This window comes from Xenopus laevis, chromosome 4L (assembly GCF_017654675.1).
Source record: "Xenopus laevis strain J_2021 chromosome 4L, Xenopus_laevis_v10.1, whole genome shotgun sequence".
Lineage (NCBI taxonomy): Eukaryota > Metazoa > Chordata > Amphibia > Anura > Pipidae > Xenopus > Xenopus laevis.
Genome location: NC_054377.1, coordinates 128065026 through 128086823, shown reverse-complemented (window position 1 = coordinate 128086823; position 21798 = coordinate 128065026). Strand labels below are relative to the sequence as shown.

The 21798-nt window shown below is 40.7% G+C and overlaps 1 protein-coding gene across 1 annotated transcript; it reads right to left on the bottom strand.

The window, feature by feature from the left end:
• Positions 1–4412: 4412 nt before the first annotated feature.
• tnnc1.L (troponin C1, slow skeletal and cardiac type L homeolog) lies at positions 4413–21118 on the bottom strand. The gene is given in 6 exon segments (NM_001090295.1): positions 4413–5459; positions 7193–7329; positions 8572–8686; positions 9334–9480; positions 11049–11079; positions 21060–21118. Coding segments are annotated over 6 exon segments (486 nt in total). The 5' UTR covers positions 21084–21118; the 3' UTR covers positions 4413–5427.
• Between the last annotated feature and the right edge of the window lie 680 nt (positions 21119–21798).

The window sequence follows — 21798 nt, the reverse complement described above, 5'->3', positions numbered from 1 at the left end:
GTTATTTAGCTTTTTATTCAGCAGCTCTCTAGTTTGCAATTTCAGCTGGGTTGGTTGCTGGGGCCAAATTACCCTAGCAACCATGCACTTATTGAATGAGAGACAGGAATATGAATAGGAGAGGCCTGAATAGAAAGATGAGTAATAAAAAGTAGCAATAACAATAAGTTTGTAGCCTTACAGAGTATATTTAACTATTAAAAAAAAAGCTGCCTAGAATTAGTCATTCTATAACATACTAAAAGTTAACTTAAAGGTGAACCATTCCTTTACAGGAATTGTTGAGTGTAAAAATAAAACTGGGTAAATAGAAAGTGAAAGAACAAGCACTTTGGGTGCACGGGGTGTGCTTGCACCTGGCCTGTTCACAGTAGACAGATATTTAAAGGACAAGGAAAGTTATACTATAGAAGTAGCTAGAAATGTTGTACATTATGTTTTGGGCCTCTGTACCAGCCTGAGGCAACCACAGGCCTTTAGCAGTAAAGATCTGTGTCTCCAAAGATGCCCCAGTAGCTCCCCATCTTCTTTTCTGCTGATTCACTGCACATGCTCTGTGCTGCTGTCACTTACTGAGCTTAGGGAGCCACTCACAGTATACAGTACACATAGAATAGAAATGTCACAATATAAGACTGATTAGTAATTAATACAGATAATTACTACATGACATCACAGAAACCAGTGCAATTAGCATCAGAATTTAATAATCAGCCCTGTAGCATCAGCTTATATTACAGGCCAACCTCATTTTCTGCTGGATAATTAGTGACGACCCCTAAGCTTAGCTTCTCAACAGCTGCTCAGAGCCCACTGAGCATGTGAGTGTCACAGACACTTTCCAAGATGGTGACCCCCTGTGACAAGTTTAATGTCCTGGATCATTGCTGCTATTGACAAGCTGAAACTTTAGCCTGGTGCAATAAGTTCTGTATATAAAATATGGAAGTTTTAGCCATATTTATTTTTAGGGGTTAGTTCTCCTTTAAATGTGTTTGCTTATGTGACTGTGCGTGCATCCAGTGAGCTTAACACATTTTGTGTAGGAGACCTACAGCTCTAAGATCACATATATTTATATCTGAGGACAGGTTCTGAGCTTAGTTCTTATAAACATCTTTGGATCATGAAGCATTATTGTTATTATGTTACAAATCATAAGTGGCATGAGATTAGCAATCCACTATGTAGGATGTTTGGGCATGCCACACATTCTAAGTGAAACACAGTACAGGAAAGGATTAGCAGGGCACGCTGCTCAGGGTGCCAGTTATACATGCTAACTGTCAGCTCCACAAGCACCAATAATACAACTAACATAGGGAAATCCAGTCTGCAGCCCTGAGGCTGCAGACTGGATTGTAGCAGAACTATACCTGGGGGGGAACCTGGTTTGACTTCTTTGGACCAGCATTGGCTATTGTGATCCAGAATCCTTGAAATTTCTCTACTATTTTTGATGTAAAATACAGTAATATGCAAGTGTACCATAGAGCAGTGACCAAAAATATCAAAAAAAATTTTTATTCTAAATGAACTAAAAGCTGATTGGTTTTTAGGGGACACTGTAATCATCATTGTTTAAGGGCTGGAAGGTATAATGCAAGTGCCAAAAATGAGGCCAATGAGTAATTAATGTGCACTTTGTTTGCTGCCTTCCAGCTCAAATGACTCCTATTGTGTTAGCACTTAACTAAAATCCCTCCATGTAGAAGTCACCAACTCAATGTTGAGGGTTAAACCAAAGCACAAGACGGCAAGGCTTACTAATGTAGTAATTAGACAAAGATGCCAACACTAAATACACTCCTTACTTAACATGGCACTGGAAGTATGTGCTGGAATTCGCCCTTGCTACGAATGCTGAATGGCTTTCTGAAGTGTTTCAGGGAACAGAAAGGCATGAGAAGAAAAACACATGGATAAAAATGGTCATATTTGGTGTCAATGTAAACAATCGCCATTTAATTATTTGTCAGAACTGCTAAAATACACCCCCTTGGCTTTTTACCTCTGTTACATTCCAACCTGTAATTTAAATGTTTCCTAATCTTATTTTATGTGATGGATCTGCACAAAATTGTCTAAGTTGGTGAAGTGAAATTAGAAAAATACATATAAAAAAGAATTGAAAAAAAAATAAAAAACTGAAAATTGGCATGTGCATATGTATTCACCCCCTTTACCATGAAGCCCCTAAAAAATCCTGGTGCAACCAATTACCTTCAGAAGTCAGATAATTAGTGAAATTATGTGTCACATGATCTGTCAGTATAAACACACCTTCTCTGACATGGTACCACAACAAACCTGCCAAGAGAGAGCCACAAACCAAACTCACAGCCCGGGCAAGGAGGGCATTAATCAGAGAGGCAGCACAGAGACCAAAGGTAACCCTATAAGCCGTACACTCCATAGAGCTGGGCTTTATGGAAGAGTGGCCAGAAAAGAAGCCATTACTTTAAGTTAAAAATAAGAAGGCATGTTTTGAGTTTGCCAAAAGGCATGTGGGCAACTCCCCAAATGTATGGAGGAAGGTGCGCTGGTCAGATGAGACTAAAATTTTACTTTTTGGCCACCAAAGAAAATGCTATGTTTGGCACAAACCCAACAGATCCCATCACCCCAAGAACACCATTGCCACAGTGAAATATGGTGGTGGCAGCATTATGCTGTGGGGATGTTTTTCAGCAGCAGGGACTGGGAAACTGATCCGAGTTGAGGGTAAGATGGATGGTGCTAAATAAAGGGATATTCTTGAGCAAAACCTGTGTCAGTCTGCCTGTGATTTGAGACTGAGAGGGAGGTTCACCTTGCAGCAGGATAATGAGCCGAAGCATACTGCTAAACTGCAACACTCAAGTGGTTTAAGGGGAAACATTTAAATGTCTTGGAATGGCCTAGTCAAAGTCCAGACCTCAATTCAATTGAGAATCTGTAGTCAGATTGCTGTTCACAAGTGAAAACCATCCAACATGAAGGAGCTGGAGCAGTTTTGCCTTGAGGAATAGGCAAAAATCCCAGTGGCAAGTTCATAGAGACTTATCCAAAGTGACTTGCAGCTGTAATTGCCGCAAAAGGTGGCTGTACAAAGTACTGACTTTATTTCGGGTGAGCAGTTATGCATGCTTAAGATTTTTGTTATGTTGTCCTATTTCTTGTTTGCTCCACAAAAAAACATCTTCAAAATTGTAGGCATGTTCTGTAGATGAAATGGTGCAAACTCTCAAACAATCCATTTTAATTCCAGGTTGTGAGGCAACAAAACATTAAAAATGCCAAGGGGAATGAAGACTTTTGCAGGGCACTGTATAGGCCTCAGCCAACATTACAGAATGAACCATCAGTATACATATAACAACAAAGAAACGGTGAGGAGATAGATTATTGGAAACAATAAAGATACGTTTCCATCTAGTACCTCAAAGCAAACCAGTTCGGTCAGCAGCGTGTCAAAAATGTAACAATATTCAAAATGTAACTTTTAATAATTTCTGCCAGTAAAATGCGCTGATAATGCTACAGTGCTGGACTGTGTCCATAAAAAACATTAATTAAATAAAAACTGCAAACGGTGGACACGTGGATTTTGCAAAGCTGAGACAATTCTCATGCCTGTGATACCTTTTTGCTTTTTTTAGTCTTGTATCATGTGGTATCCCTGTGCCCTCTCCCACCCTTACAGCCAAATACAGCCCAAGTAATTCTGCCTATCTACGTAGGGACTCGTAGGGATAACTTATGCCCCTGTGAAGCCGGACTAACTGGCGAAACGCGTTGGGCTGGCATAGGTGGGCCGTGGGGTGCCTAGCTCCCATAGAGTCCCTACATAGCTAGGCAGAATTACTTGGGCTGTAATAATGAGCATAGTAACGTAGTGGATAAGGTTGAAAAAATACATATTTGCACCAAGTTCAGTCTTGTGATCTAGAGCACGGATGAAAAAACCCTCCTGAAGCCTCTCCAATTTGCCTCAGAGGGGGAAACTTTCTTTCCTGACCCCAAGATGACAATTGGACCAATCAACTTTGAGCTAAAAGCTTATTTTGGTCAACTCTATATATCGTCATGACTTGTACTCAATGTATTGGTGTAACTCAAAGAACCTGAAACTTGTACCTAAAGTACTGTTCAAAATCATCAGCACTGCATTCAGATTATAGTAAAGACGAGAGAAAGGCCAGCAGAACATTCCATTGGGATTTCAAGCAGCAAGGAAGCAAGTTCTACGGAATTCATTCCAGAGCTGGGTCAAAAGCAAAGGTCACACAAGGCAAGTCTGAATCCAAATAACACACAAACACACACAGACTAATACACACTCACACTAATGCACAATTAGGGAAAGACAAAAGGGACAGTTGCCTTTCCCATATGATCATATATTCTACAATCAGAAGAATTTGTGCACAGAACTTTCAAACAAGTTTATTAGCAAATTAATAGACACAGTGTGACAGCATTTGATGCCACCAATGATGTTGTTTTGCACATTTTCACCGATTTACATTTAAAAGCAAAAGGTCACAAAGCAAATAGAATTATGCCATGGACTGGGTTATTTGGGCACAAAATGTCAAACGGTTTTAGAAAAATGTTTAAAAATAGCACAAAGGAGTGAAGGCACTTGTCCGGACCACTGTAACACTTGCATTTAGTATTGTACTTCTTCTGAACTCTTCAGCCATGAATGGGTTAATGTCAGGAGTAAGGCTTTTTACATATACTTAGTCTTATTCTGAATTAAAATTGTGCCTGGATCCAAGGCTGTCTGCTTTGTAAAATGTGAACATTAAGGAGATATGACTACACCCCAACTACCCAAGGCCACACCCAGAACTAAACAAGCCATACCCAGTTATGCACATAAACCACTCCTATTTAGTGATAAGTCCCTCCCATGTGTCATAAAACTGGAGGCCCATCAGATGTTGCTCAACTCAAATTTCAGTACACTAAGGATGTTATGTTTTGGTAGCCGAGGATGAGTAGAGTATAACAGTGCTTTATTAGCAGGATTATGCAGCCATTACACTTCAACTCTAATACTTTAAAACAGTCTACAAAATACTATGTACACAGTATAACTCTTGTGCACAGGACAATGTGAGCTATCAGCCATCATCTGCTGGAGGAGCAAGTATTTCTCCTTGGTGGCTCACTGAGGATGCCCTTTGAAAGCATAAGGGCTGACATATTGGCCCTTACTGTTAACAAAGAATTTCCATAGAAAGTGAGGCTTATATCAGTCGATATGTGTACACCAGGAATGTTTAACCTGGAAGTAGTAGTTTAATAACAGCTGTAGGGGACAATACCCCTGTTGTATTCTGTATTTATCATTTATGTTCATATTTAATACAAAATCCCAAATTCATTATGCAGGTGGGGGGGGGCATGGCTCCGGCAGAAGTTAACATCTCACATTTATTCAACTCCCTTCATGAATTCCAGAAATTCTGTAAAATAAAATGGATTTAATTGGAACATATTATTAACTATAATTCTCATTACTGCAATTTACATTGGCATGGGCTGGAAATATTTGGCTCCAATAAAACACATCAATATGTTTAGCCTAGCAATAGCCTTACTGGTTTTGGCTGTCTTGGTGAAGCATGGACACAGATTGGTTCAATCTCTGGCTCAGTGTTTCCTATTTGCCATGTATATGCCAAATATTCCCAAATTATTCATTAAAGGGTTGCAATAAAAGGACTGTAACTGCATGGGGCTGCAAGTGTTATAACTGCAGTGAGGCCCAAGCACCGTTGGGAAACATGTCCCCATAAAAAGGAATATTGAACAAGGCCACATGTAGAGGTTGAGAGATATGGGTGAATAAGTGGTTTGGGATTTAGGATAAAACAATGCTAGTTTTGAAGAAATCAACTCTCCTTAAAGGGGAACTATCGTGAAGATGAAAATGTAATAAGAATAAGAAACTTTCTAAATACAATTAATTAAAAAATCTGTACCATTTCTGAAATAATCAAGTTTATCTTCACTATTCCTCTCAGCATCTCCTTCTCCTCATTCTGTCTTCATTTAGAAATTGGGAGTCAGATGAATGATCCAATATATCTTAAAGGGGGGCTCCTTTTGCTTAGAGGATTTATTAATGCCCCCATACATGGGCCGATAAAAGCTGCCGACAGACCGAGTCGGCAGTTTATTGGCCCGTGTGTGGGACAATCCGACGGGCTTTCCAGATTGATATCTGGCCGAATTTCGGACAGATCTCGATCGGGCAGGTTAGAAATTGTCGGATCTCGGCCGCATCTGTGCATTTATGCATCTGTGCTATACTGCCCATATAGGATGCATTATGATCACCTTTAGAGCTCACTCTATTAAAATCACCAGATAGCATGTCTCTCTACATGCAGAATTTGTGCTAAAGGCAGTTATTTTGTTAGATTTTGTTTGTACTGGAATCAGTTATTAGACTGAGCTATAATTCAGGAAAGGGAGCCCCGCCTATAAGATATATTGGATCTAACTGTAAATGAATATCTGACACCCAACTGCTGCATGAAGACAGAATGAAGAGAAACAGATTATTGAATATAAACTTGACTATTTCACAAACAATGCAGAATTTTTAATTGATTGTATTTAGAAAGATTCTTACTTCAATATGAGGAAGCTTATATTTCATTTTTGATGTAGTTCCCCTTTAACCACAGCAACTTCAGCATGAGCTCTTATTAGAGAGCAGTTTAATTGGAGTTTTGGTGGATACAATATTAATGAGACCCTGAAAATAGCGATCAATGCTGCAAAATAAGAGGCGTGTATATTCTTAGGACCTAAACAGAAAAGCAAGTTTCTGATCAAGGCCTTCAGTAAGGGCATGGGAAAACAGCTTGGATTTAAAGGGGAGGGTTCCTTGGGATGTCATAACCTTGGTGTATCCAGGTCTGATGGTTACAGGTTATATGTTCCCAACTGACAATTTTGTGTTTTATGACAGATCATTTTATGGCAGGCTTCTGCTGTTGGACATTGCTACACTCTTGTTACGGAGCATTTTATGGCAGCCACCTGGCAATGGGCATGTGCTACATGTTATTTTGGGGTCTTTTACCGAATGACCATAATAAGTTTAGCTCTAAAATATAGCAAAGGTGTCTGGCAATAGCACTGTGTACTGAATTTATACAATGATTCACAGATCTCATAAACATACCATCATAATCAATCCTGCCATCATTGTTTTTATCCCCATCTCGCATCAGTTCCTCAATGTCATCTTCTGTAATTGTCTCTCCAGTAGCTTCAAGCATCATTTTCAGCTCATCCAAGTCAATGTAGCCATCTGCATTTCTGCAAACGATTAAAATCCATGTAATAAAGCTTCTATGTAATATTTATTATTGTAGGGTCTCCTATTTAACAAAAATGATGTGATATATATATCCTGTAATTATAGTTTTCATTATATAAGGCAGTTTCTATATATCCAACAAGGCAATCCGCTCATTACTGCAATGGATGCAGTTGCATTGGTGTATTTGTTTAATGCCTCCCCACAAGGAAGCAATAATGTAGCTCAATTTGATAGCTCCAACTCATATGTATTTCGGCACTGTCAAAAAGAGTATTTATATCAACTTTATCCTCTATGGGCAGTGATTTATATTTTTACTTTAGGTTCAACAGGGACTCCCTGATCAGCGACAGCAATGAGAAAATAATTTCCCTTTCTCCGACATAGCTGTTATCCAGAATGCTCAGGACCTGGGTTTTCCAGATAACTGATTTTTCTGTAATTTGGATCCTACCTTAAGTCTACTAGAAAATCATTTAAACATTAAAAAACCAAATAGGCTGGTTTTGCCTCCAATAAGGATTAATGAAATCTTAGTTGGGATAAGGTACAGGTATAAGATCCGTTATCCAGGAAGCTCCTAAATACAGAAAGGCCGTCTCCTATAGGCTCAATTTTATTTAAATAATCCAAATTTTAAAAGATTATTTCATTTTTCTCTGTAATAATAAAACAGTAGCTTGTACTTGATCCCGACTAAGATATAATTAATCCTTATTGGAAGCAAAACCAGTCTATTGGGTTTATTTAATGTTTACATGATTTTCTAGTAGACTTAAGGTATAAAGATACAAATTACAGATATGTTAACCAGAAAACCCCAGGATAACGGGTCCCATACCTGTACTATTTTATTATAACAGAGAAAATGGAGTCTAGGGGAGACGGCCTTTCTAGATAATCGGTTATCTAGATAACTGATCCCATACCAGTAGTGGCGCACTGTATTGGGAGTTTAAAATCATAATTAGGGTGCTATTTATACATTTCAAACTGTGATTGATCAGTGAATCAGTTTACTTTATAATCAGGACAGGCATTAGGAGGATAATTGAGGCACATCAGTACAGGGTCCCATTATCTTAACTTTGTCTTGTTTGTCTTTGTCTTGGCCCATAGGGTCAGCTGAGTTTCCGATGGAAGTACAGTAAATGATATAATATATCTGCATAGTTCACAGCCTGCTTTCCATATCTGTTTCAGTTGGAGGTAAAAAGGCAGGGCTCATGTTTACTTACTTGTCAAACATTCGGAAAAGGTCTGATAATTCTTCTTCTGATTTTCCTTTGCTGTCGTCTTTCATACACCGGACCATCATAACCAAGAACTCATCAAAATCTACCGTGCCACTCCCTGGAGTAAGAAATATTCATGTGAATGATTGCAAAAAAGAGAAAATGTCCACGGGACTCACAGGCAGATTTTCTACTGAGGAAACTTCTAATTGAAAACACTTTTACTGTAATTTATTGGGGCCTGTGTGGACCCTTTTTCACAACATCCACAGACAGATAATCACAAGCACCTCACTCATCATAGACTCATTTAAAGATCCCTTGAACCCCATCTATGCCCTATTTTTGGTTACAAACCTAAACATTGATTCACAAAAAAAATTAATTAAGGCAGATATATGTATGTATGTGTGGCTGAGCGTGTGTGACAAATGAAAACTTTTTTTTTAGAAGTTTATGGAAACAATTGTCCAGGACATAAAATTTCACTATGTATAATATACAAAAAGACATGTCAATAGTGGTCTCCTGATATACTGAATACAGACCATACATAAGGTTCACTTAGGTAATGTGAATAGCACTGGATGACAAACAACATGAGTATTTTCTTTTGACCTTGGGATTTCAATATTTATCAGTTAAAATAAAATCAAAAGGAAAGAATTTGGCAGATAAAACATGTCTAGCAATTCCAAAAAATTTATAAAAACAAAACTTATTTTCAAAAAGAACATCTTATAAAACAAATCCCAAAAAACTAACCATCTTCATCCACTTCATCTATCATTTCCTGTAACTCCTCAGGGGTGGGATTCTGCCCCAGCATTCTCATGACCTTCCCCAGTTCCTTGGTGCTAATGCAGCCATCTTCAGCGTCTTGCACGAAAATGTCGAAGGCTGCCCTGAACTCTGTAAAATCAGACATAACAGAGAACAATAAGTACCATCATACATCATTAGAAAAAGCCTTTATGTAAATAAGTATTTGTCTTGTCTGTTGAATGTTGTGCCTTACTGTGCCCTTTGACTGACCGTTCTTCATAGTTAAAGGGTCCTGCCTGAATCCAAAATGTCTTCTGTTTCCTACTCATTCCCTTTAAATAAATTTATATATATGCAGGGATGTGTAAAATAGTTAAGCAGGCAGGCAAATCCTTAGTGTTTTAGACACCTAAATGGGTCCTAATGGGGACTTGTGTCAATGCTCTGCTTTATGCTATGCCCCTGCTGTTCTCAATAGTGACCAGTAGATGGCACTTTGCTAAAGTACAAAACCCTTTGAAGCCATGCGCTCAGGGTCCATCTTGTGCTGGCCTTTTTGTCAAGTTGAGAAAGGGCCATGCCCGAAACATGTAGTGTGATTTGTAGTCAATAATAAAATGTTTTAGCAGTATCTGCTTCCATGAGTGCTCTCCTCTAACTACTATTTTATGGATATCCTGTTTTGCTCTTGTGTACACTCCACTGAGGATTGTAATTGTTCAATAAATATGTTCATTGGTTAAGTTATAAGAACCACTGGCGCCCAATTCTTGCACCTTGTATCTAGTTATAGTAACACTACACCCTGCCTCCACACCGTTGCAAAGGTTTACTCCCTAAGATTTAAGGTCTCATCCGGAGCACAATATTGGGAGTGAAGCTCATAGAAAGAGAACTGTGCACTCAATTTACCATAGCGCTACATGTATCAGGCAGATGCTACTTTCCTACTCTTAGTCTTTGCCATAATGTGCACTCTAGGTCAGTGTTATTCAGCAACTGGTTAAAAGATACCCTTTCACAGGCAGATTTTGGCTGTTGGGTCTGCTTTTCTTATCTGAATTTGCAGCTCATTGGCCTGTGTATAGGGCTAAAACAATCGCCTTGGCTGATCAATATCTGTTTATGCTCATTTTGGTTATCAATAAGGCCCAACAAAATATCTGGAGAGCAGAGGACCATATTGGCCCATGTATGCGGTCCGCAGCTAAGTGTAATATATTACTCAATTTAATCATATGTGTATACTAAGCACCTAATAATATATGGTTAAGAAGTAAAATATTATGAATTAAAAAGCAAAGGAGTAGCAAGAACATATCATATAAGGGGGCAATTAATATTTCCATGGTTTACACTTCCACCTCAAGAAGGGAATCTACTATTTTATAATTATACTGTATTAAGGAAAAGAGTGCCTCTTTAATATAAATACAAATACAAATACATGAAAACATTAAATGAAATGCAATAAAATCTCAGTATAAAAGATAACCTACAGTATGTGAACTGCCAGACAGCCACATAGAAGTTACAAAATGCATGTGTGTGACTTCCCAGATGCCACATTTATTTTTCAATAATTACTCAGCTATTGTTTCAGTTAATTATAAAAGTAAAACTGAAGCCACCAGCTCAAGACAAATCCCGTATGGGCAACAAGATGGCAATGGAAACTGTTAACTGAAGAAAACCATCATTTCAGTAGTACTTACCATTTTTTTGCTCTTCTGTAAGTTGTTCAACCTGGGAAGAAAATAAAACTGATTCAGTGTATGGTCTACTATTGAGAATCAATGGATCCTTGTTTGGTGTTAACCCTTACTACCGTCCCATTTACTACAGATATGGCAATTGTTATCCAGAATGCTCAGTGACCTGGGTTTTTTCAGATAAGGGGGTTTTCTGTATTTGGATCTCCATACATTTGAGTCTGCCCAACAGGATTGTTTTTCCTTCGAAAAGGATTTGCTACTTTTTTTATTCTTTTTTAAAATGTTAATTATTTGATTTAAATGGAGTCTATGAAAGATGGCCTTTCCTGTAATTCAGAGCTTTGTGGTTAACGCTTTCCTGATAACAGATCCCATCCCTGTACCTCCACCCCCCAGTAATCAGGAGAGTTTACTTAAACAGAAGAGATGCTGTGTGTGCCTTGGGCTTACAGATATGAGTGTTATACTAGGAATAAAACTCATATTATTATAAAAATATCCCAAACTGTAGAGAATGTTTAGTAATTCTGTTTATCATTTTTTTCTAAGTTAACCTGTCAGTAGTTGTTTTTGCAGCTGCAACTAACACACCTATGCTGTTGCATAATATAACTGATTGATTCTAGCATGATGCAACTGAAACAGCATGTTTGAGTTGTTAGCCATAGGACTAACAACTCAAACCCTTGGATGTTGCTCCTAGTGGCCTCAAAGCAGGTGCTTATTTTAGAATTCCTGGTTTCTGGCCAAACAGAGCCTCCTTTAGGCTGCCAATTCACATAGGGCTACCAGATCCATCCCCCCGGAACATTTTCATGCTTACGTTGCTCACCAACTCCTTTTATTGCTCACAGGTAAAATAGGTTGTGGACCCATGATCTGTAAAGAAAAGATCAGGGCCGCTCTGGCCATGATGCAAGGTGAGAATCTTGCCTCAGGCGGCACGGATCGGCCAGTTACCAAAAGCCGCCTCTGATAACGTTGAGAGCCAAATTTCTGTTTTTTAAAACGGAAATTTGGCTCCTTTAGTAGTAGCGATTCGGCTAGAAGTAGCGATGCGGCTCCTCCTCGACCCTCTCCAACGCTTCAAGTTAGAAGCGCAGATCAGGAGGGGGGGCAGCATCGGGCTGCTGCCTCAGGCAGCAGCAGCCCCTGATATGTGCCTGGAAAAGATAACTACTATTTGTGAAAAAGAGCTACAGTTTTGTACATTTTATAAATTAGCAGCAGTTCCACCTTCACTGTCTTGGCCTCTTTTCTCTGAAGAACCAGGAACTGGGAAATATTTTTTTTTTTTTGCTGTTTGTTCTGCATGGTGCAAGAAATAATCAAAATCATGGTTTTTCAGAAAAATTAGGAACGAAGAAGAATCGATTCCACAATATGTTAGGGCCCCCTCCTTATTGAATCCAATCATGTTCAATGTGGATGCATTCTGGAACTACACAATGCGTCTTCTTGAGATCCACCGCACTGAGAGGAAGTGCATGCGAAGAGAAGGATGCGTCGAATACAAGGTAAGTAATATAAATGTCAGACCTTGTCGCTGCATGCATGTGTCACTACCAGGGCTGATTTACATAGCAGATGAAAATTGAGTGTAGGACTGGCCAGATATGGGATGACTTTGATGTAGTTGGCCAGCTTAAATATATTGCAATATATGGACAAACAATCCCTGTTTTGTTTAAAGGGTAAGACATTTTCTGTAGCAGTATGCACAAAATGTCTCTGTCTTAAATATATTGATAATGGGTTGAGTGCAGACGACCTCTTGTATTTGTCAATACGGATTTACAAAGCGCCCACCCCTAGGCCCAATGTCGTTCGTTGCCCCCGTCCCCTCCCTTTTATTCACTCAAATTTTCATAATTTTCATCATTTAAAAAATGATAGTATCTCCTCTGCATCCCCACTGTTTCTGAACCAATGTGGGTGTGGTTGGGCAGCATGTCGCCCCCTAAAATCCTGCCGCCTAGGCCTGGGCCTTGGTGGCCTCTCCACAAATCCGGCCCCGGACACGACTTGCGGATGAAGACACAACGTGCAGCGTTCACATCTGCTTCCTCTCAGCGCGTCAGATCTCAAGAAGACTCATTGTGTAGTTCCAGTCTAAAAGAAGCACTGGCCGTGGGAAAGGCCTTAGCACCCCTTAGGTATACTGCCACTTAAAGAGAGGAAAAACCAGTTAATTATGTATTTCAAATGTCACACAACCATCACCTCTTATGATTGTAGAGACAGACAAAACCACAAATACACTAATAAGGCTGGACTAACAGTTTTATTGATCTTGCCCCACACTAAATGCAAGACAGAACACTGGGCAATCCTTTTGGTTTCCAACAGATTATCTGATATAGCTACAGCACAGTCTGGCTGTTCTCAAGGTGTGGGGGTAAACAAGTGAGGCAGCTCCCACTACTGAGACACTGTGCTCACACACAAACCAAGGGCACACAAACTTGCTAGGTTACATTAGCCAATGAAGGCACACAGCTGTTCTTTGTTGTTGTTTTTTTCAGACTGTGAGAACCTGCATTATTTCCTGTCAGGTGGTTAGTGAGTGACACACAGACCATCACAAAATGGTGGCTCAAGGAAAAAGATGTAAAAGGGAAATGTTGCAGTTTAAAAGAAAAAGAACTTTATGTATAGAACTAGGCCAAGCACTGAGTTGTATGGTAGCTCCTAAATGGGGGTCAGAAGCTCAAAAAGTCCTTTACTGCACACAAGCCAAGTCTGACTGTCTGACTTTATGGCAGGGAATGTCTAGTTAGATACGGGATATAGCAATGGCGAACCTGGACGAAAACCAGGCAAGGTTGATGCACTTTTCATGCAAAAGGAGCACCAACCAAGGTCAATAGTTAAAGGGGTATTTAGGCTTGCCACCCAGACAGAAGGGCTGCCCGGGTCAAGACAGTTTCCAAAGTTTTCCAAATAAGGAAAACCGGGCAGGATCCTTCTTGATGACATGGTGATCAGCCAATCACTGATTGCCACGCCATAGCCCCCTCCCTGCGACGTGTCTCGCCCCACCCCATGACATCACTGACCCGCCCCTGTGATGTCACTGTCCTGCCCCCTCCCTGGATCTTGAGCCAAAGAAATGGAACAAACGTAGGGGTAGTTCACCTTTTGATTAGCTTTTAATATGATGTAGAGCGTGGGAGTGATATTCTGAGACAATGTGCAGTTGGTTTGTATTTTTTATTATTTGTGATTTTTGAGTTATTTACGTTTTTTTATTCAGCAGCTCTCCTGGTTGCTGTTTCATCAATCTGGTTGCCTGGGTCCAAATTATCCTAGCAACCATGCAATTAATTAAATATGGGACTGGAATATGACTAGGAGAGGCCTGAATAGAAAGATGAGTAATAAAAAGAAGCAATAACACTACATTTGTAGCCTTACCGAGCATCTGTTTTTTTTTGATGGAGTCAGTGACCTCCATTGAAAAGCTTGAAAGTGTCAGAAGAAGAAGGCAAATAATGCAAAAACTATAAAAAGCAAAAAATTACTGCTAATTGAAGTTTCTTATATTTTTTTGTAAAAAAAAACTGTTGAGCAGAAAATGGGAATATCATTATTTCTACTGAGCTGACTGACCAATGCTATTTCCTTGCTTGTCGACATGAAACACAAACACATCCTGTCTGAAAGTGATAAAAACAAAACAGCTGCTCTTTTATTGTTTCGGCCGGGCAGTGGCATAGCTAGGGACTTGGTGGGCACTGTACGGGGCTAGGAGACATTTGCCTGGTGTATGTTGGGAGTAACATAATCCATGGCCCTGGCAGGCTATTTATAAAGTGAAGATACAGACACAGGGAGAGAAAGATAATGTATCCAGTTGTTCCCATTTACACAGTGACAATGGCATTTAACCTTAGGCCCTTTTATCTCGGCTGCACGCTTATCTCTGCCTCCATTATTGGTATTGTCATACGAGACTGAAACGGACACCAAATTTAGCTGAGCTTTTGCATTGCCTTATGTAGGCATGAAGGTACAGAGTTATTTGTACAAGCGGGAAGGATTACAGTATATTGCCCTGGATCTTAAAAGCCATCTTTCACCTCTGGCTTTGTCGTTGAACTACAGCCACTATTAATATTCAACAGAGGTTGAATCATACATTAAAGGCTACTGTCCAGTATTATGGTTTGGTTAACAGAGGGTAGAACTTTAAAACAAAAACTGAACTTTACACAGTATTTTTCTACTGGTCTTAAGAAGATACTGACAACAGAAATGAAACCTTTTTTGTAATATCTATCACAATATTGTATTTGCATGCTATGTATAATTTTGATATAAAAGTGTTTGCCTGTTGCTTTTAGATTACCTTTCTTACCCCGATGTTCACCTATGAGGGGGCTGCCCTATTTGTGCAGCAGTTGTCTGTTAGCATTAGAAACTCTAACTGACAGTCAGGTTTAGGAACTCCAAGTAGCAATTACTTACAAAAGCAGCAAAAAACGGTCAACATGACCTATAGGCAGGGCAGCCATCAGGGGGGGACAGGGGGGAGAGTTGTAGGGGGCCCCGAGGGTAAGGGGGGCCCTGCCACGCCACACTTGATTAGCTGGGCCCCCCATCTTTCTGAGAGCTGCTGACTTCGGGAAGGCATGGACGTTTCAGGGGCCATGGCCACCAATTTTCTTATAATGTGGGGGTGGGGGCCCTGGCCACCAATTTTGCCCACCAATTTTTTTTCTCATGTGGGGTCCTAGCCACCAATATTTTTTAATGGGGGGGCCCTGGCCACAAATGTTTTTATGGGGGGCCCTGACCACCAATATCTTTTTATTTTTTATTAACATGTGGGAACCCTAGCCATATTTTTTTTGTTTTTTTACTGTGTGGTGGGGGGCGGACATGTAGGTGGGGCTTGCGGTGGGCGCAGCCCAGGGGGCCCAGGAAATTTTGTAGTATGGGGCCCTGTGATTTCTGATGGCGGTCCTGCCTATAGGCAACTTTTGATGTACATTTATATTTTGAAAAGTAGTTTTTTGCGTCAGTATCACTTTAAGGGATGTCCAGCCTGTGACCCTCCATGTGTACTTCAACTACAACTCCCAGCATCCTTTCTTTACGTAAGGCTGTTGGTGGGTGCTGGAAAGCACTTCAATACATTGCTCCCATTTTTGCAGGTAATAAGGCGATTGTCACATATAGACTATATAAGAGAAAGCCACTTGCACCAGTTTAGGTAAAATTGCTTTACGGGATGCCCAGCTGGATGGAACTGCTAAGATACAACAGCTGTCAGTTTCTGCCTTACCAGCTCTGGGAAAGTCCCTAATGGTTTGCATAGTTTATCGTCCATTCTATCAGTCAAAATTAAAGGGGGGATTTCAGCTTTCCCTATTATTGGCTAGCCTGTACAATGCCTTTTTTTTTATAATAAATCAAAGAATATATTGAAATATGAATTTCAAAAAATAAATTTGTCTTCATCAATGTCCTATCTAATTTAGATTGAAGAATTATGGACATGACGAGCACAGCCTGAACAATGGATCTTTTTTTAGCCTACCCTTTTGTAGCCTGAGTCATTCTCATTTTTGGAATTGCAATGAACCCAAAAAAAAAAATCTGGATTTGCCTCCTGTGTGCTGGGCTGTTTGTCAGGACAAATGGCTGACGTCTTAGGGCTGGAACAGCTGTTTTGGATAATACCAGTGGCTTTGCATGGCTATTGTTCAGCATAACACTTGTATTAATAGCTGGAGGATTTGTATACACTCTGGCTTGACAAGTAATTATCTGCACATAGGAAGGTGCTATTCTACTAGTGCTGTTACATTCTCCTTCTCCGCTAATAACTTTATCATAGAACTATGGAGAAAAGAAGAAATACCCTCGCAAACCCTGGCTGTCCGGATGAATGTGAATCCCAGGTGCTCGAAGGAAGAGAAATTGGCAGCCTCAAATTCAGCGTAAAAGAAGGAAACTACAGCACATGCTAGCAGGAAGAACCTTGCTTGTTTATTGCGGATGCAACGTTTGGGGCATAACCCCTTTGTCAAGGATGCTTGACAAAGGGGTTTCATGCTTGACAAAGGGGTTACGTAACCCCGAAAAATTGCATCCACAGATTCTTCCTGCTAGCATTACCCATGATGTTCCATCTTAACTTCTTTTATTATAGAGCTCCCACATTTTTCCTTCTCCGCTAATAACTTGGTCATTAAAAGGAAAAGCAAAGAGTTATATACTGGTGACAATATGTCAATTAGGCACCCCCATTATACTTAATTAACTTATGGTGGTGTGGGGCTCAGTAGATCCAGTAAGTAAACAGGAACATTGGTCCTTAGCGATTTAACACACAAGAGCAGGGGTACCCTCTCCTCAATCTTTTTTGGCCCAGGGACCGGTGGACTGGGGGAAAGGGTTGGGGTCGGGAGGGGTCAAGATGGGGGACGCGTCCAATTCTGGACAGCCCAGTTGAAGACTGTCCGTGGCCCAGCGGTTGGGGACCCCTGCACTAGAGAAGGGATTCTAATTCTTGTTTAACTGTGAGCCACATTCAGATGTAAAAAGTTTTGGGGAGCAACACAAGCATGAAAAATTTCCCTTGGTGGTGCAAACTAAGTGCTGTGATTGGCTATTTGGTAGCCCCTATGAGGACTGGCAGCCTACAGGAGACTCTGTCTTGCAGTACATCTGGTATTTATCCATCCAAAACTTGCCTCCAAGCCAGTAATTCAAAAATAAGCACCTACTTTGAGGCCACTGGGAGAAACATCCAAGGGCTTGGTGAACATCATGCTGCTCATGAGTCACTGGATGGGGATCATACTAGAAGGTGGCTAACATATGGGTACCACCCAGTAGTAACATTTTCTTGTCAGTTACTGGCTAAGCAGATGAAACACCAGCCAGGTGGCAACCTTAGACTTTGCTATTTTGGACTATGGACTATGGATGTCTTTTAAGCCTTATATTTTCTGATATATTTTCGAGTTCAAGCTTTCACTTTAGTCCAGCATTTGGTCACGGCCTGCTTTAACAAGTTACAGACATACAGTATGAAGAAATTCTTGTATCAGTCCATTCACAGTTCCAAGAATGTATGTAAGGAGCCCCATACTTCAACCTTACTGACCGTCAGGCTGGGTTCCAGGAGCACCTAGAATGTCATAATAAAGCTGGCCATACACATGCCTGTAATGGTTGTCATCTTTGCCTCTCTGGACAGAATCAGACGCTTTTGGCAGGGCCGGATTTATATTTGGGCCGCCCCTAGGCCTGAGGGTGAAACTCCCTCCCCCCCCTCCCCTTGCGAGCGCACCCACCTCCCCTATGCGCAGTCTACCACCTGGATCCCCAGTGCTTTCCCCAATGAGGCTGGGCGGCATGCCACCCACAAAATATTGCCACCCGTGGCCCCGCAACAAATCCGGGCCTGGCTTTTGGCTTGTCTATGCTGCCTTCTCAACTGACATCTCCAAAGTAAAGCTGGCCATAGATGTAAAGATTTTTAAAAGATCCGATCATCATCGTGAGACCATGATTATCTCGAAAAGTGTCCATCAACTAAAAAGACCATTTCAGGCGATATTGGCAGGAAAACAATCTCTGCAGACACAGATAGATTGCACTGAGACCGATAAAGATTTTTTTAACCTGGCCGATCAATTTTCTGACAGATGTCGGCCGAAAAATCGTAAGATGTACGAATGTTCGAATCCCACTAACCGCACGATAATTTCAAACGATTGGTCGCACTTCGCTAAAATCGGTCATTCGGCAAAAGAGAAATCTTTGCGTCTATGGGGACCTTTATAACCAAAATTAACAGGCAATTCAGATAAGGTCTGTCTGAGTGCATTGATGTAGTCCTCTCCTGACATGTCCTTGTAGGCCCCCGTTATGATCCAGTCATTGGCCCACTGGTCAAACAATTGGATCAGCCCAATTTGGCCCAGCATGCAGCATGTAAATTACCAAAACAGGAAAAGATACACTCATTTGGTGACCTTGCCTTACAAGCAGGTACAGTATGTAAGAGCACAGTCAGCTTAAAAACAAATAAATATTTTACAAAAATGCTACCCCAACTGGTGGTTGAAAAGATGGACAGAAAGACAGAGACATTATTATTATTATTTATATTTTACCATCATGGTTTGCATAGTTTGTCCTCCATTCAATCAGCCAAAATTAAAGCTTTCCCCCATGCAGCAACATAAATGGATGTGTTGGTGGATGGGGGACAGTATTGGAATAAACATTATCCTCTTGTCCATAACATGACTATGTATGTGTGAATTGGGGAGGGGGGTTGGAGTGCTGTACATGCAGCTGATACACAGGACATAGGAGAACTGAAGGTCAGTGAGTGTGAGTGCTACTGTATGTGGCTCATTATCTATACATATATGGACTGCACAGTCAAGTCAAAGTACCTGCACTGCCTTCTAAATCTCCTGACACTGTATGACACTATGTACACTTCCCCTTCAAACCCAGCATTTACATTAGGGTGATCACCTTTAAATACCAGCTCTACAAGTGGTTTCTATATGGTCAAACATACTAAACATACATACTTTTTCTGCTTGACAATGGCTAATAATATGGCATAATAGATGTTGTGGGTACTTTGCTAGGGAACGCGTGTATCGAACTGGAGACCCAAGGGCTGGATGTACCTTTCAATGCATTTTAACAGCCTTTGGGCTCCACAGGCTCCTGTTTATATGACCATGAACATGTAGTATGTCAGCTCAAATGCCAGCTACATAGGGAAATGATGTTGTTACTAGGGATGCACCTAATCCACTATTTTGGATTTGGCTGAACCCTCGAATCCTTCGCAAAAGATTCGGCCAAAAACAGGACCGAATCCGCAAATTATGCATATGCAAATGGGGTGGGAATGGGAAAACATTTTTTACTTCCTTGTTTTGTGACAAAAAATCACGAGATTTCCCTCCCTGTTCCTAATTAGCATATGCAAATTAGGATTCGGTTCTGCCTGGCAGAAGGATTCGGCCGAATACAAATCCTGCTTAAAAAGGCCAAATCTTGGATTTGGTGCATCTCTAGTTACAGATTAATTGGCCTCCTGTGCCTGTGAGCATGTGAGCACTGGGGTCACTGGAATAACTGGAGCCCCACTCCCCTGTACCAGAAATAGATGTAAGAGCAGGAGGTGGGTCAGGGGACATGATCGGGATGGTTCCAGGCCCTTATGGGCCCCTCAGACCCAGTTGTGCAATCCAGTGTTTGCAGTAAATTCCACACATATCCACACAATTAAAAATAAGGGGCCATCTACTGTTTCTAAGAAAGAGATTGCTTCCATACATTGTTTCAGATAAAATTAATTTACACCAGTTGTAAAATATCAGGATATGAAATGAAACTGAGGGGTTCCAATTCCATGGCCATAGAGGTTATACAAGTCATGGAATCCTGGCGGGACATTTTATTTAATAACGTACATATTTCAGGCAGTCATGTGACACAAGTTACACCACTAAGCACTATTTATAAGCATATATGCTAAACAATCACATTCTTATTGTATACATCCAAATATATTAATCTATGTACAGCAATCTCAAATATTTCCCATAGACTGTGGTCAAACAGCAACAGTATCTGATTTGACATCTGAATCCAATTCGTACATGAAAATACCCAGAAATTCAGATGGAGGAGTATGACAAAAAAAAGTGATATAATCCCTATAGTTATTGAGTTTCAACCAGGTGAGTGGTCATTTTTCACCATTAATGGTGATTCCAAGTGACAGCTTATAGGGTCAGTGCTCAGTGACTGGAGCAAAGCACTTATATAATATGTATATAGCTTAAATTCTTCTTACTGCAAAGGGAATAAAAAAAGTAATATTCTAATGAAAATCTATATTGCAGCCTCTGCATCAGATCAGAGTCAACCCATAAAGAGAAGGGCTGATGAGCCGGGGTTTCAACTGTAACTGATAAAGGACTAGGATAAAAGGAATGCTGGAAGTTTAGTACATACCGCTGCTTTGTAAATATCATCCATTGTAAGTGATGCTGGTCAGGAGCCCAGGAGACAATTGTGCAGCACCGGTGAGAGCTGATGGCTCAGCTTATATACCACCCTGGGATCAGAGACTATTTGCCCCTCCCGAGCAGCAGCACGTCAGCCTTTCCCTATCAATGGACACTTTCCAGGACATCCCCTTGGGAAGACAAAAGAGCCCACCTCATAGTTTCAAGTGCATTTATTTATATACCCAGCTGGAGCAATGCTGCCAAAGATTTCCTTTTTCAGAGATGAAGGCCACAGGTTTGCATTAATACATTTAATAAGGGAAATATCATCACTTTATTTTTTGGGGGAGTTTATTTTCTATTTCTATTCTGTATAAATTGACAGATATATAGGGCTTTTCGACCTGTGGCTCTCCTGCTGCTGAGCCACTGGACTGTAAGGGCTCTTACTGACGAGCGTTTTTACCTGCGCTCCCCTGCGTTCCGTTTTTCTGTGTTCAGCCGCAGGGGAGCGCAGGAATAGACGCATTACATTTTTTCCAATGTGGCTGTACTCACACAGGCGCGTGTAGGCACCGAACGCAGGAAAAATGCAGCATGTTGCGTCTCAACCTGCGTTCGGTGCCTACACGCGCCTGTGTGAGTACAGCCCCATTGGAAAAAATGTAATGCGTCTATTCCTGCGCTCCCCTGCGGCTGAACGCAGAAAAACGGAACGCAGGGGAGCGCAGGTAAAAACGCTC